The sequence below is a fragment of the Equus przewalskii genome, chromosome 1, assembly GCF_037783145.1.
Source record: "Equus przewalskii isolate Varuska chromosome 1, EquPr2, whole genome shotgun sequence".
Taxonomy (NCBI): Eukaryota; Metazoa; Chordata; class Mammalia; order Perissodactyla; family Equidae; genus Equus; species Equus przewalskii.
Window position 1 is genome coordinate 131,657,130 of NC_091831.1, and position 14,575 is coordinate 131,671,704.

The 14,575-nt window shown below is 35.5% G+C and overlaps 1 protein-coding gene across 10 annotated transcripts in view; it reads left to right on the forward strand.

The window, feature by feature from the left end:
• Positions 1-14,575, forward strand: part of ICE2 (interactor of little elongation complex ELL subunit 2) — a 65,418-nt gene that overhangs the window by 2,213 nt on the left and 48,630 nt on the right. For 6 of the 10 annotated variants that reach the window (XR_011527995.1, XR_011527996.1, XM_008513579.2 and 3 more), the window contains exons 3-5: positions 766-870; positions 6,789-7,050; positions 8,022-8,141. Coding sequence is in view for 8 of the 10 variants with exons in the window: in XM_008513579.2 (XP_008511801.1) it covers positions 766-870; positions 6,789-7,050; positions 8,022-8,141 (487 nt within the window). In the remaining 2 variants the exon portion in view is untranslated. The remainder of the gene's footprint in view (positions 1-765; positions 871-6,788; positions 7,051-8,021; positions 8,142-14,575) is intronic. The other 4 variants (XM_070578585.1, XM_008513582.2, XM_070578571.1 and 1 more) reach the window with 1 other exon arrangement.

Below are 14,575 nucleotides of genomic sequence, written 5' to 3' on the forward strand. Positions count from 1 at the left end.
TCTTATATACCATTGACATTGTGAAACCAGATGTGGTCTAGAGCCTTTGCACAGTATTGTGGCCCTTGAAACTATCCTTTTCCACAGAATCCTACTTATCTTTGTCTTCCCTAGATGAATGGTTCTCAGTGGTTTTAATTTTTTAATTCCTTCATTTAACCAGCACTTTTTGGATGCTTACTATATGGAAAGCATTGACTATAATACATTAGTCTGTAAATGAATTATGATGTTAGGGAAAATCATATATGACCCTAGAAGTGGTTTTAGCAGAGGCACACCATTTATCACATTTGCCAAGTTAACAAAAATAAGTAGGATATTCAGTCTTTGTGGTGTCTTTTGGCCCGGCGCAATAGTGCATGAAACAAAAATAAGTTGAGCAGCATTTTCTTTCAACAGTCAAACATCTTAATGTTATTCCACAGAGCCTGAGGTGAGCCCTGCCCCGACAGACCCTTTATTGTACTTCAGTCTGTTCAATCTTTAACTCTCGAGTATCTCTCACTTTTGATTGGGTTCTAAAGGAAAAAGCAAGGCTGATTGTGGAAGTGGAGAATGTTAGAATGGGCTTGGGCTAAAAGCTACCCAAGAAGTAAAACACTAAACTCACACATCTGGTACATAAAATTATTAAAAGTGTGATTGTCTGGGAAAGGGGGTGTAGAGGACATGTAGTTAGAAATTACAGTTGTACCATTATGCTGCTTAATCTAGCTTGAAATTTTGAGTTATCAAATGCAAGTAAATTACTTTGTTTCGCAGGGATGTTTCCCCAAAAAATGGCCTTAAGACATTTTTCTCTCGAGAAAATTATAAAGATCATTCCATGGCTCCAAGCTTAAAAGAACTGTGCATTTTATCTAACAGGTAATATGTTTGTTTGGTTATTTATGTCCATATTTGTTTTTTTCTGATAGTTGAAGTTCTATATCTATATCTACTATTAAATATTCAAATTACAGAAATGTAAAAATTAGAAAATAGAACCCAATGCCTGAAGATAACCACTCTTTGGTGTATATGTATATATCTTTTCAGACCTTTCTCCACACACAAACAGATATATATTAAAATAAAGATGGGATCATACTATGAATACTGTAAATACTATAAACCCGTTTTTCGGTTTGCTTTTTTTCATTTAAGGTAGTATTTCATGTATCTTTCCATGCCTCTACGTATAGCACAATCGTCTTACTGGTTGCATACTACTTCATTATATAGATGAACTTTTAATTCATTTAGTTAGTCCTATATTGCAAAATGTTATGTTCTTTTTTTGCAGTCATAAACAGTACATTGATGAATTTCTTGTAATCATTGCTATAAGATAAATTCATATCTTTGGTCAGGTGGTATATAAATTTTGTACTTTAATAGATACTGCCAAATTCCCGGAGATTTTTTTTCCTCTCTGGTGTGAAAATGCCTATTTAGTGATAATTTTCCCTTCCCACTGCTTGCTTGCTATAACAGCTCTTCTTTCCTTTGTGATTGGCTGTTTCCACTCTATTGTGGATGAATCTTGAAACCAAGTAATTGGGTTTACCAGAAAGAAGTGTGAATATTCCAAATGAAGATTTGGGGAACACCCTTAGGGGAGCTCAACATCCACTTTCATTCTTTCTCCACTCCTTTTGCATATTTCCAGCCTCTGCATCAAATGGGACCCATCTTTTCCTTCTCAGTACCCTTTCTGTCAATTAGTATCCCCTCTTACTCCTGTATCTTCTTTTTCTCTTGATCAGTATTTAAATGTGTTCAAGTTTTTCCTGACTCAGTCCCTTGGACTCCACTTTCCCTCCTGGTTACTTTCTTACCTCTTCTCTCATTTGTACTTAAACTTCTTTAAAGACTTGTATATACTTGCTAGGAGGAAATGGAGAACAAAAAAGCTAAAACACATACAGAAAACAATTAACAAAATGGCAATAGTAAGTCCTTCCCTATCAATAATTACTGTAAATGGATTAAACTCTCCAATCAAAAGATAGATTGGAAGAATGGATTGAAAAAACAAGATTAAAAAAACTTCCCTGGGGCTGGCCCGGTGGCGTAGTGGTTAAGTTTGCGAGCTCTGCTTCAGTGGTCTGGGGTTTGCAGGTTCAGATCCTGGGCACAGACCTACACACCACTCAAGCCATGCAGTGGCAGGAGTAAAATTGGCACAGATGTTAGTTCAGGAACAATCTTCCTCAAGCAAAAAGAGGAAGATTGGCAACTGATGTTAGCTCAGGGCCAGTCTTTGTCACCAAAAAAAAAAACCCACCAAACGCTCCACAAAATTTCCCTCTCTGCACAGACCACTGCTCTTGCTTTCACTGAACATCCCACTCTAATCTGGCTTCCACCCTCACTAGTCTATTAAAACTGCTCCTCTCAGGATCATCAGTGAGCTCTTCTCTATGGCGATATCTCATTCTCATAGTTTTCTGGTGACTATGGTATTTCTCAGCTCTTTTGCCATCTTCATCTTCAGGCTTACCATACTGGCTCATCAGACTGGAGCTTTTTTAAAGTACTGATTTTGCACTCTCAAGCCAGTCTTTTGAATCTAAACCTTTGGGGATGTGTCTATGGAATCAATTAATTGGCCCCACTGATAATCATTTAGGTTGTTTCCATTCCTTTACTATTACGATGAGCATCCTTTTTATACATGTACTGGTGTAAGTAGAATAAATTCCTATAAGAGGAGGATATGTGTTTTTTATTGATAGGTATTGTCAGATTGCCATTAAAAAACTGTAAACAAGTGCTTTTTTGATCCCATCAAATTAGTAGATAGGTTCACTTAAAAGAAAGCCAAAGTTGTATTAAAGAGACAATTTCAAAAATTAATGTTTTAAAGAGGTCATTTTAGAAGCAACATTCTTCTTGCCAAAGTGCATGATTATAATGTCTTTGCTAATATCAACTATAGAAAGTTAAGACCATAGATCATTTATGAATGTGCATCTATGGACCATAGATCATTTATGAATGTGCATCTATGGAAATTTTTTAAAAGCTATTTCTGTTATCCAACTTGGTACCATTTCTTGGAGGTAATTAATTTCTTAAAACTTAATTATCAGTTAAATAAAGTAAGCATTGCCTTTGTTTATTTGAGTCAAAGAATGCCTACCAGTTGTAGTGGCCTGGGATTTAGTGAACCTGTATCTTTACCTTTTTTAAAAATAATTCCGCACCGTTTCATGAGCTTTTATCTCTGTCTTCATCTTTTCAGACTAAAAAATCTTGTATTAATCTTCTTCATCCTGTCACTGCTTCTTAATTATTTTAGTGGTTCTTTTCTAGTGCAGGTCTGTTCAACACACCCCCGGTGTAGGTTATAGATTATGTACGAGAAAGGACATCTTGCTGGCAGTTGGGTATACCTAATCCCTAGTCTTTTTTTCTTTGAATATGCTTGTTTTCCTTAAGATTTCTATATAGCAAAAAATAATTTAGTAGTATAATTTACCTTGTAGTATAGAAAAAATAAAGATGCAAGGCATCGATTTCTTATGTTTCTAGTCTTTCTTGCTAGCTTAAGTTTTACTAAATTTTGTTGTAGTAAAGAATGGTTTTCCAGACTATATTGATTTACAACTGTTTTCTTGGTGGAAAAACTAGGAAGAATGTAACATTTTTATTAGCCCTAATTTTGTATTTTTTGTGTTCTTTAACATTTGGGAAAATATTGATACCTCTAATTATGCAGCTTTCAGCAATAGGAAGTTTTTATTCAACCCTTCTCCCTCCACTGAAAGGTAAATGTTTACCTTCTTTTAAATTAAAGTTTCTGATTGTAGATATTTATAACTGAGTTTTAAGTCAACAAGGAGGACAGTAGCTTCCAATACAAAAAAAAAATTGTGAAATTTTAACATGTTTAATATAGAAAGTGAATCAAATCCAGGAGGTACAGGTAGACTCTAGAAGCCCATTTCCAAAGGCTGCTTAAAGAAACGACCCGAGCCGGTAGACTTAAACCACAGGAAACGAAAAGTTTTGAATTCTGTCCTTTTTTCATCGAAACTTTAAGTAAAAAAAGAGAACGGGTAGTTGACAAAATGAAGGGGGAAAACTTCAAACCATCAGCTGAAATAAAATATAATGCTGTAAAGGTGGATTGAGAAGCCCTGTCAGATGCTCTTGGCTTGCACCCTGATGAAGATTTTGACAGCATTGCACATGGAAATGATCTTGATGTGCTGCCATTTTATTCTTTGCTGAATGTAGCCAATTTAAACTGCTAGAATTTCTTGACATTCCTACTCTGGCGTATCTGAGTCAGCATCTTGTTGCTGCAGCAGCTTAATTAAATTTGCCAGTTTGTGCCACAAGGACAGACGTGTTCTCATATTCAGAGAGACAGCTGTGAAGCAGTATTGTTAAGAGTTGCAGACACAATACTGTTAGGTTTGAATAGCTCTCTAGACATTTTTTAGTGAGAAATCAATTTGCTGTAATACATTTCTCCCAAGATCAGCAGTTAATATTCATTTTGTTAACCTAAAATATGCTTATTTTTATACAGTTACTGGAGAAACTTTAGTAGCTAAGTATGTCTTCTTTTACCTGTATTATTTTCAGAACTAATGTAAACATCCTTATTTTAATTTCCAAAATTCTTTTCCCGTTCACTAACCAGCTCTTTTGATTAGTTTTCCATTCATTTAGTTTAGTTCTAAAAGGGTTCTCTTGAATATTTTGCTTTATTTGGGGGCCCTAAGTCTTTTTCTAAGAATTTTAGAATTTTTACCATATTTATTTTAGTGTTGTAAAGTTGATTGAAAACAAATCAGTGGTAGTTTTAGATAGGAGCTTAACTCACCCTTTGTCCAGACACAGATCTAGGTTGGTAATTCTCAACCTTATCAGGCCGAAACCCTCCCACTTTTCCTAACAAATGTTTATAAAAAATAAGACCTCCTTTACTAGCCTGAAGTGAAAATTCATAGATAATAATAACTACAGACTTAATATTTAAAAATAATGTCCTAGCTATATAAACGTGAAATAAAAGGAAAATAATTTATAACATATATTTTAATGTGTAAATACATAGATACTACTACCTTAGAAGATATAATGAAGTAGTCAGATGCCCCAGCTATAAGATTAAGGTTGGATTTAAGAGAAGTAAGATAAACTATACCATACAAAAATCATAAGAAAAATAAAAGAGAATAAAATATATTTTTAAGGTAAGTAATAGCAGACCAGACTTACTTATAATGATAAGAGAAAGCCTGAAGGGACTTTTGAAAGTTGTGCAGGACACAATCATACATTGCAGGCATCTAGTATTCCTCACTTCTAAGTGTCTTTAATTCTCTCCATCTTTTGTGACAATCCAGATGCACCCACAGGCTTCCAGAGTGTCCTGAGGGAATTAATACTGTCATGATTGAGAACCTCTGCTCTGTTTATTTCTTTCCCCTCCCGTTTCTCCCTCTTAATCCCTAATCTCCATGTCCTTAGGATTCTCCTCAGTCGCCTATTCAGTATGTTCAGTTTAGAAACCTGAGATTTCCGCAGTCACATTGTATTGATGTACATATTTATTTTTCTTTTTTCTCCATTCATTTTTCTGATCCACTTGATTATAAGGTCCTAGAGAGTAGAGACTGTATCATGCTCAATGTTGGTCCTGTCTCCAGTACCCAGCATAAGGCTGGCACATGGTAGTCACTCATTAAATATTAATGAGTCACTCAGTAAATATTAATTCATGCATATACTTGTTTTTCTTAAGATTGAAGAATGAATCAACAGAAATCCATCCTTCTCATTAGTTTCCCTTCCTCTTGTGTTATTGTTATTTAATTTGGAATCAAATCATAGGGAACAGTTACTGTGGTGGAAATTGGAGTTGTAGAGGCTAAAGAAATGTACTTTTGTGTGTATCTATGTAGTTTAAAACACCCTTGTTAAAAATGTAGATTTCAACAACTGAAAAGCAGGAATAGAGACAGATTATAAACAAGATAAGAAGTTTGTATTCCTATACTTTAATTAGGGTGGAGAGGTGATTTTTAAAAAAATTTAGGGGAAGCATTTCATAAACAAATATGTAACAGGTTCTCTAGCTACTCACTACTTTCTCTAGTGCATTTCATTTTAGGTATGCTAAGATCTCCCTTTTGTATCCATACAAAACACAGAGACATTTCCATGGACTTGGCCATGTACATGAGTGATAGAGGATTGTACAACTTTTCTTAAACCACTATTGCTTACATAAAACATGGCACACACTTTTGGAATTTTCTTTTTAATTCTTGACATAATTAAAGTAGAGGAAACTAGAAAATTTAGAATCTCAGTGAGAATTTGTGAATTTCAAGTTAGTGACCCCATCATATCCTGCTCTTAGTGGCTTCTGTTCACCCTGTTAACTGATATATCTTACTGAAGAATTTAAGCATTAAAAAACAACTTGCATTGTAATAAAATATAAACACGAAATACCTGCATACATAATTGGCAAGAATGATTTACTCTTCTTCATAAAGAGAAAAAACTTCCAAATTGAATAACTTGTCTAAGGATTATGCCTCTTCCTCTCCATCAGATAATTGAAGGTAAGCTAGTAATGTGATCCTGTCCTGCAGAATACTTAATTTACACCAGATAGCTAAACATCAAAATGCAGGTGGCAGAGTTAGATAATAATCCAGAATTTACTGTGTTAATCACGCTATATTCTCCGTGGTGATTGAGAATCATGCCGTTCCATGATAGTAATCTTCATGCGAAAAGCACATATTTGTAAATTGTGTTTTTTTTTCCAGACGTATAGGAGAAAATTTGAATGCCTCAGCAAGTTCTGTAGAAAATGAGCCGGCAGTTAGTTCAGCAACTCAAGCAAAGGAAAAAGTTAAAACCACAGTTGGAATGGTCCTTCTCCCAAAACCAAGAGTTCCTTATCCTCGTTTCTCTCGTTTCTCACAGAGAGAGCAGAGGAGTTATGTGGACTTGTTGGTTAAATATGCAAAAATTCCTGCAAATTCCAAAGCTGTTGGAATAAATAAAAATGACTACTTGCAGTACTTGGTATGTATTTTGTTCTTTAGCTTCAATAAAAATATTTAAGTTAGGGAATATTTTAAATCTGCTTTTATGCTTTTGGGTGCAATCACGTTAACGAAAATGAGAAATTTAAGGAGTTTAATTTGCAGAGCATTGGTGCTTTAATTCTTTTGTTGGTTCTATTGTAGTTCAGACATCTTGCTCTAGTTCTGAGCGTATTTCACTCCAGTTCATCTTAAGTACTAGCAGTAAAACTTTACATTGCTCGTTGAACCAATTTTAAATTTTTAATTATTACTTTAAGTAGTTTCCAAATTCTCAATTATATAAATGATGGTGTGCTGAACATCTTTGTTGCAAACTCTTTGTTCATATTTATGATTGTTTCCTTGAGATAAATTCTTAAAAATATATTTGTCAGATCAAAAACTATACGTATTTTTAAGGCTTTGATCTATAGTGGCTCATGGGTAAATTGTTCTGCAAAACATTTAAACCAGTTTGTTTGTACCACTGTTGTATGAAGGGTTTTTTAAAACAATGATCTTCTCTAATACTAGACATTCCCTTTTTTACCTGTAATTTGATGTGGAAAAAATGGTGATCCCTTGTTGTACATTAATTTACAGTGATTACTAATGAAAATAAACATGTTCCATGTGTTTATAAGCTATTTCTTATTTCTTCTTGCCTGTTCATATTGTTTACTCATTTTTCCATTTGGGTGTTTGTCCTTTTTAATATTAATTAAGAGCATTTTATAAAATAAGCTTATTAATTCCTAAGCATGTTTTAGTCATTTGCTTCTCCATTTTTGTGGAGTTTTTAATAACAAGTTTGTCATTATATAATATTTTTATTTTTTCTTTTTGGTTTCTGCTTTGGATATACTAGTTTAATTATCCTTTAAGTCCAACTTATTAGAGCAATGATTGAGAAGTGATTGTTTTTAACCAAGCTTCTTATTCCAAGACGTCTACTTTTTTGAAAATCAGGATATGAAAAAACATGTGAATGAAGAAGTTACTGAATTCCTGAAGTTTTTGCAGAATTCTGCAAAGAAATGTGCACAGGATTATAATATGCTTTCTGATGATGCTCGTCTCTTCACAGAGGTAAAACACAAAAAAATCACATTTACTTAAACTACCAAGAAATAGGCAATAGCGGCATTTAAAAATGTGTGATGGTCCTGCCAACAGCATATGGAAATATCAATATTATCAATTTATGGAGATAAAATTATAGGTCTTTTGTTCATCATGTATTTAAATAATAGAAACACTAACACCTGAAAAACCAGGTACTGTAGTATATCCCTATTTGGATTTTTTCTTTTAATGATCCAACTACTGTATTTGAGTTATTTTACTCTCATGGGTGGTTTGATCTGATGCACTGATTTTCCTTGCAAGAGAATGGGTGTTTAAGGGGTTATCTTGGTCCTTAAAAATCTGAATGGGCCTTAGTCACATAAATTTGTATTCATTATCTTCATGGTAACCAGCCACCAAATGATAAGTTTCAACTATGAGTTCATTTTTTGATACTTGAATTCTTCGTGCACCTTTATTAGCAAAGCATGTAAATCACTTTACTGTCATTTAGTGGGCCTAGGAGAAATTTAGAGTACGTACTTAAATAGTAGTTATTAATATATTTTATTGTAGTAGAGTTCATCTACAAACACCGACGCCAGTCTGAATTTTTTTAAGCCTTTAAAACTAGTCACTGTATACAACAATGTGATACATTTAACACTATTGAACTCTGCGCTTAAAAAATGGTTAAGATAGTAAGTTTTCTGTGTATTTTACCACAAATTAAAAAAAAGCAAACTGGTCACTATAATTTGGGGGACAGCAGAGAGTATTAGTTTGACCTTTTAAAAAAAAACTTTTTAAGGTGAAATTTTGTTAATATGAACCAGAAGAATGAATCTTCTAAATAAAAGGAAAGATTCCATTTTCTCTGAACCTAAATATGATATACTAAAATTCAGTGTCATATTTTTCTATATGGAAAAGGAACTAGCTGTAGGTGTTCCTGTTTTAATAGTGCCTTTGAAAGGACCAGAGTGATGGTTTTAAAACATAAATCACCTCCCCTCATTTCACTGGTTTCAAATGGCTCCTCATCTCACTCAGGAAGAGACAGTCATTACAAAGTCCTGTAGTGCCCTGATCAGGCCTCCCCACCACCCCCGCCTCCCCCCCGGCCTGTGTCTCTGCTACACATCTCCCTCTCAGTTGTTCCACTCCCACCTGCTGGCCTCTTTATGTTTCTTGAATACTCCAGGCGTGATCCTGCCTTAAGGCCTTTGACTTTTCCCAGCTTTCTGGCAAACTGTCCTCCAGATATCTACATGGATTAGTTCCTTGATGCCTTTAAGTCTCTCTCTGTTCAGATGCCAACTATCAATTAGGATGCCCCTAATTACCCTATAAAAAATTGCATCACCCTCAGTGTCCCCTTTACCATGTTTTATTTTCATCGTCTTTCTCCACAATGCCTATATGTAAGTACTGTTTTGTGCACTGCTGTGTTCCCAATGACTAGAACAATGCCTAGCACGGAGTAAGTGCTCAAGTGCTCAGTGTAATTATTTGTTAAGTGAATCTTAAAAAGCTTACTAACAAAGTACAGTATTTGGCAGCTAATAATCAGCATTAAGTCATTTTTTTTAGCCAGATTGACTTGGCAGCACATTTTCTCTAATTTACATTTTACATCTCCACCCCAGAATCAGCGATATATTTTTCTAATTTTTTTTACTGTTTTAAAACTTTGTTTATATTATTAAATGTAATGCACCTATGGAAAAGTATGTGAAACAAATATATACAGTTTCACAAATAATTAAATAGTGAACACCTATGTGACTCTAAGTCAAGAAATAAAACGTTCCCAGTAACCCAGAAGCCCCTGTGTCTCGCTCCTGTATGAAGTAATAATGCTGTCCCAAGTTTGGCATTGATGATTTCCGTGCCTTTCTTCCTGGTAGTTCTCCTAGCTCTCTTTTACTTGCTTTTGAATTTTATGTGAACAGAGTCATTTTGTTCTTTTATGTGAACAGAGTCCTTCCCTCTTTCACTCAATATTATGTTCGTGAGATTTGTGTGTATGTCTGTGGTTGTAGTTCATCATTTTCATTTCTGTACATTATTACATTATATGAATAAACTGCAATTTATTCTATTGATCCAAATTTGGATTGTTTCCAGTTTGGGGCTATTCTAATGCTCCTATGAAAATTCTCACGTCTTTCGATGCACATGTGCACGTATTTCTGCTGGGTATATACCTAGAAATGGAATCATTGGGCCATAGAGTATGCATATCGTAAACTAGTAGATAATGTCAAACTGTTTTCCAAAGTGGTTATAGCACTCTACGTTCCAGCCAGCAGGGTTTGAGAGTTTTATTGCTCCATATCCTCAACAGTTGATGCAAGTCATTTTAGTTTTAGCCAGAGGATATGGTGCTACATATATAATAACACTGTGCACCTTTCATTTGTTTATTGGTTATTTCTTGTCAATTGACTGTTCAAGTTTTGCCCTTTATTCTACTGGATTTTCTGTCTTTTGTTATTGATATGTGAAAGTTCTTTATATATTCTAAATACAAAAATTGTATGGGTTATATATGTTGGAAGGTTTTTCTTTTATTTGATAAAACGGTCTCTTTTAATCTACAAATTCCTCCTTCCTCCCTTTCGTTTCTTTAAAGTTTATCTCTTCAAGAACCTTGGTCATTTGACTTGTAGAGTTTCTCACAGCTTAGATTTTGATGATTGCATATTCATGGTGATGTTCAACATGTTCTTCTTTTAGCTGTATTTCTTACAAATTGTCAGTGAGGTCCAGAAGCTTGATCAGAATTAGTCTTGCCAGAGAAATTGAACACACAGATCGTAGTGTATTCTTTAATCATGTGGCACGTAATGTCTGGTTGTTTCTTTTCTTTTCTTTTGTGTTTTTTTTTGGGGGGTTTTAAGAAAGATTAGCCCTGAGCTGACATCTGCTGCCAATCCTCCTCTTTTTGCTGAGGAAGACTGGCCCTGAGCTAACATCCGTGTCCATCTTCCTCTCCTTTGTATGTGGGACACCTACCACAGCATGGCTTGCCAAGCGGTGGCATGTCTGCATCCAGGATCTGAACCGGAAAACCCCGGCCCGCTGAAGTAGAACGTGTGCACTTAACCACTGTGCCACCAGTCTGGCCCCTGGTTGTTTCTTTTTTGTGATGTTAGTAGCTATTGATGCTCAGTGCCTAGATCCATTCATTTACTGGGGTTTGCATAATTGTAAGGTTCTAACTCTGTCATTAATTTTTATTTGTTAGTTGGAATAATTTTATTACAATATGTTTTCCCTCATCTTCTCTTTGGTTTCTCAGTTCATGTAGCAGAAACAATGCTAGGTTGTTTCCCTTTATATATCAGTTTTGAAAAAATTAATTGGTTCCTTTTTATTCTCCAATGGTGATCAGTGTTTTCTTTTTTAAAAATATTGTTATTAAATCATGGAGTTAAACATATTTGATGGGTTTTAGTCCACTACAATTACCCTTTTTTATTTTGTAAGGAAGATTGTCCCTGAGCTAACATCTGTGCCAATCTTCCTCTTTTTGCTGCAGGAAGATTGTCCCTGAGTTAACTAACATCTATGCTCATCTTCCTCTATTTTGTATGTGGGATGCCGCCACAGCACGGCTTGATGAAACAATGCACAGGTCCATGCCCAGGAGCCGAACCTGCAAACCCCAGGCCACCAAAGTGGAGCATGTGAACCCAACCACTATGCCACCCTGCTGGCCCCTACAATTACTCTTTTTGAATCTCAAATAATACCGACTTTGGCCAGTGACAGGCTCTTCATTATTGGCTTTTGAGTCACTCCAGTAGTCCTTGAGGCTTGTTTTGTACATTTCTTGTTCCAGCCCTGGAATCAGCCATTTTCTAGATCCCTTATTTCTTTCAGTGGAAAATGGTATTTCAAGACTACCATCTGGGCACTAGGATGCTCATTGCTCCTGGGTTGGTCATTGTTTCTGAGACTATTTCAGCAGATGGGGCTAGGAAATATATATTTAAAGAAAAAATGCCATGTATGATGTCTCATTTGCTTTGTCCCACATACTCACAACAGCTTCAGAATACCAATACTAATACTACTGATCAATAGGATTACTGAAAAAAGAAAAACAGTTTGAAAAATGTTTTTGTATGTTCTCCCCTACTTTTTTTTAAAAGGTTGTACTATATATTGTTAGATGTGTAGCCATTACATACTGAGTGAACTCTCTCTTTTTTTTTTTTTGCTTTTTCTCCCCAAATCCCCCGAGTACATAGTTCTATATTTTAGTTGTGGGTCCTTCTAGTTCTGGAATGTGGGACGCTGCCTCAATATGGCCTGATGAGCGGTGCCACATCTGCACCTAGGATCCGAACCGTCGAAACCCTGGGCCGCTGAAGCAGAGCGCGCCAACTTAACCACTCGGCCATGGGGTCGGCCCTGAACTCTCCCTTTTTAATCCACATTTAATTTTTAAATTAATTTTATTGAGGTATAATTTATGTATGGTATCCTTTTTTTTAAAAAAAAAGGTTCACCCTCAGTTAACATCTGTTGCTGGTCTTTTTCTTCTTCTTTTTCTCCCCAAAGCCCCCCAGTACATAGTTGTGTATTCCAATTGTAGTCCTCCTAGTTCTGCCATGTGGGATGTCACCTCAGCATGGCTTGATGAGCGGTGCTAGGTCCGTGCCTAGGATCCAAAGTGGAGCACATGAACTTAACCACTGGGCCATGGGGCCAGCCCTCTAAGTCTCCATTTTAGGTGCATGTCAGTGCATTTTGACAAATGTCTACTCTTGTGTAACCATAACCACAATCATGATATGGAATATTTCCATCACACTAAAAAGATCTCTGTGCCTCTTCCCGTCCGTGGCCCCAGCAAAGCACCAATATGCTTTCTGTCACCATGGATTAGATTTGCCTTTGCTAGAGTTTCATAAAAATTGAATCACATACAATGTACTCCTTTTTGTCTGGCTTCTTTCACTCAGTATGATTTTTGAGAATCATACACATTGATCTAAGTATCTATAATGTGTTCCTTCTTATTCCTTTTTGTTTTGTTGTAGGGCTGTACCAAAATTGGTTTATCAGTTCAGCTATTGATGGGCATTTGTGTTATTTTCAGTTTGTGGCAGTTATAAATAAAGTTACTATGAACATTCTTGTACATGTTTTTTGTGGACGTATATTTTCATTTTTCCTGGGTAAATAGAGGTGGAATTTCTAGATCATATGGCAAGTGTAGTTAAATTTTCTTAGAAACTGCCAAACTGTTTTTTGTAGTGGATGTACCATTTTACACTCGCACTAACAATGTTGTAAGAGTTCCAGTTACTCTATGCTTTTGCTAACACTTAATATTATTAATCTTTTTTAATTTTAGCCAACCTAATGGGTGTGTAGTGGTGTCTCATTATGGTTTTCATTTGCATTTCCCTGATGAGCAGTGATGTGTTAACATCTTTCTGTGTGCTTATTGGCTTTGCATGTATTCTTTTGTGAAATATCTGTTAAAATCTTTTGCTGATTTTATTGGTTTTTATTTTTATTGAATCTTGAAAGTTCTTTATTCTGAATACAAGTCCATTATATATATTGTTTTCTTCCAGTTTGTGACATGCTTCTTAGTGTCTCTCAACAGAATTTTAATTTTAATGAAGCTAATTTTTCAAAATGTTTTATGGTTAGTGCTTTTATGTATTCTAGCACAGAAATATTTGCCAACCCTAAGTGGTTCTCATCTGGGGTCACTTTTACTCCTTTACCCCTGCTCCTCCTCCCTCAGGGGACTTTAGCAAGGTCTGGAAACATTTTTGGTTGTCAGAACTGGCAGAATGCTACTGATATCTACTGGCTAGAGGGCAGGGATGCTGCTAAACATGACATCCCCCACAGCAAAGAATTATCCAGCCCAAAATGTCAGTAGTGCTTGCGTTGAGAAATCCTGATCTAGAGGTTTTGTGATTATAACTTTTACATGAATGTCTATGTTCATTTCAAGTTATTTTTTGTTCAACATGTTAGGTTCAGATCAGAGTTTATTTCTCTTTCATATGGATATCTAGTTGTGCTAGTGTGGTGGTTCTCAACTGAGAGTGATTTTGCCTCCCAGCAGATGTTTAGTAAAGTCTGGAGACATTTTTGGTTCTTACAGCTGAGGAAGAAATGCTTCTGACATCTAGTTGGTAGAGCCAAGAATGTCGCTAAATATCCTACAGTATGCAGGACAGTCCCCTACCACCAAAAGTTATCTGGTCCCAAATGTCCATCATGCCAGTGTTGAGAAACTGCCTAGCACTGTAAGTTGAAAAAGCTATTTTTTCCCTTCATTGGACTGCCTTGTCACCATCGATATGTGGGTCAATTTCTTGACTCTATTCTATTTCATTAGTCTGTATATCTGTCTTTATGCTAATACCACCTGGTCTTGTGGTAAGTTTGGAAACCATGTAGTAAAGTCGTGC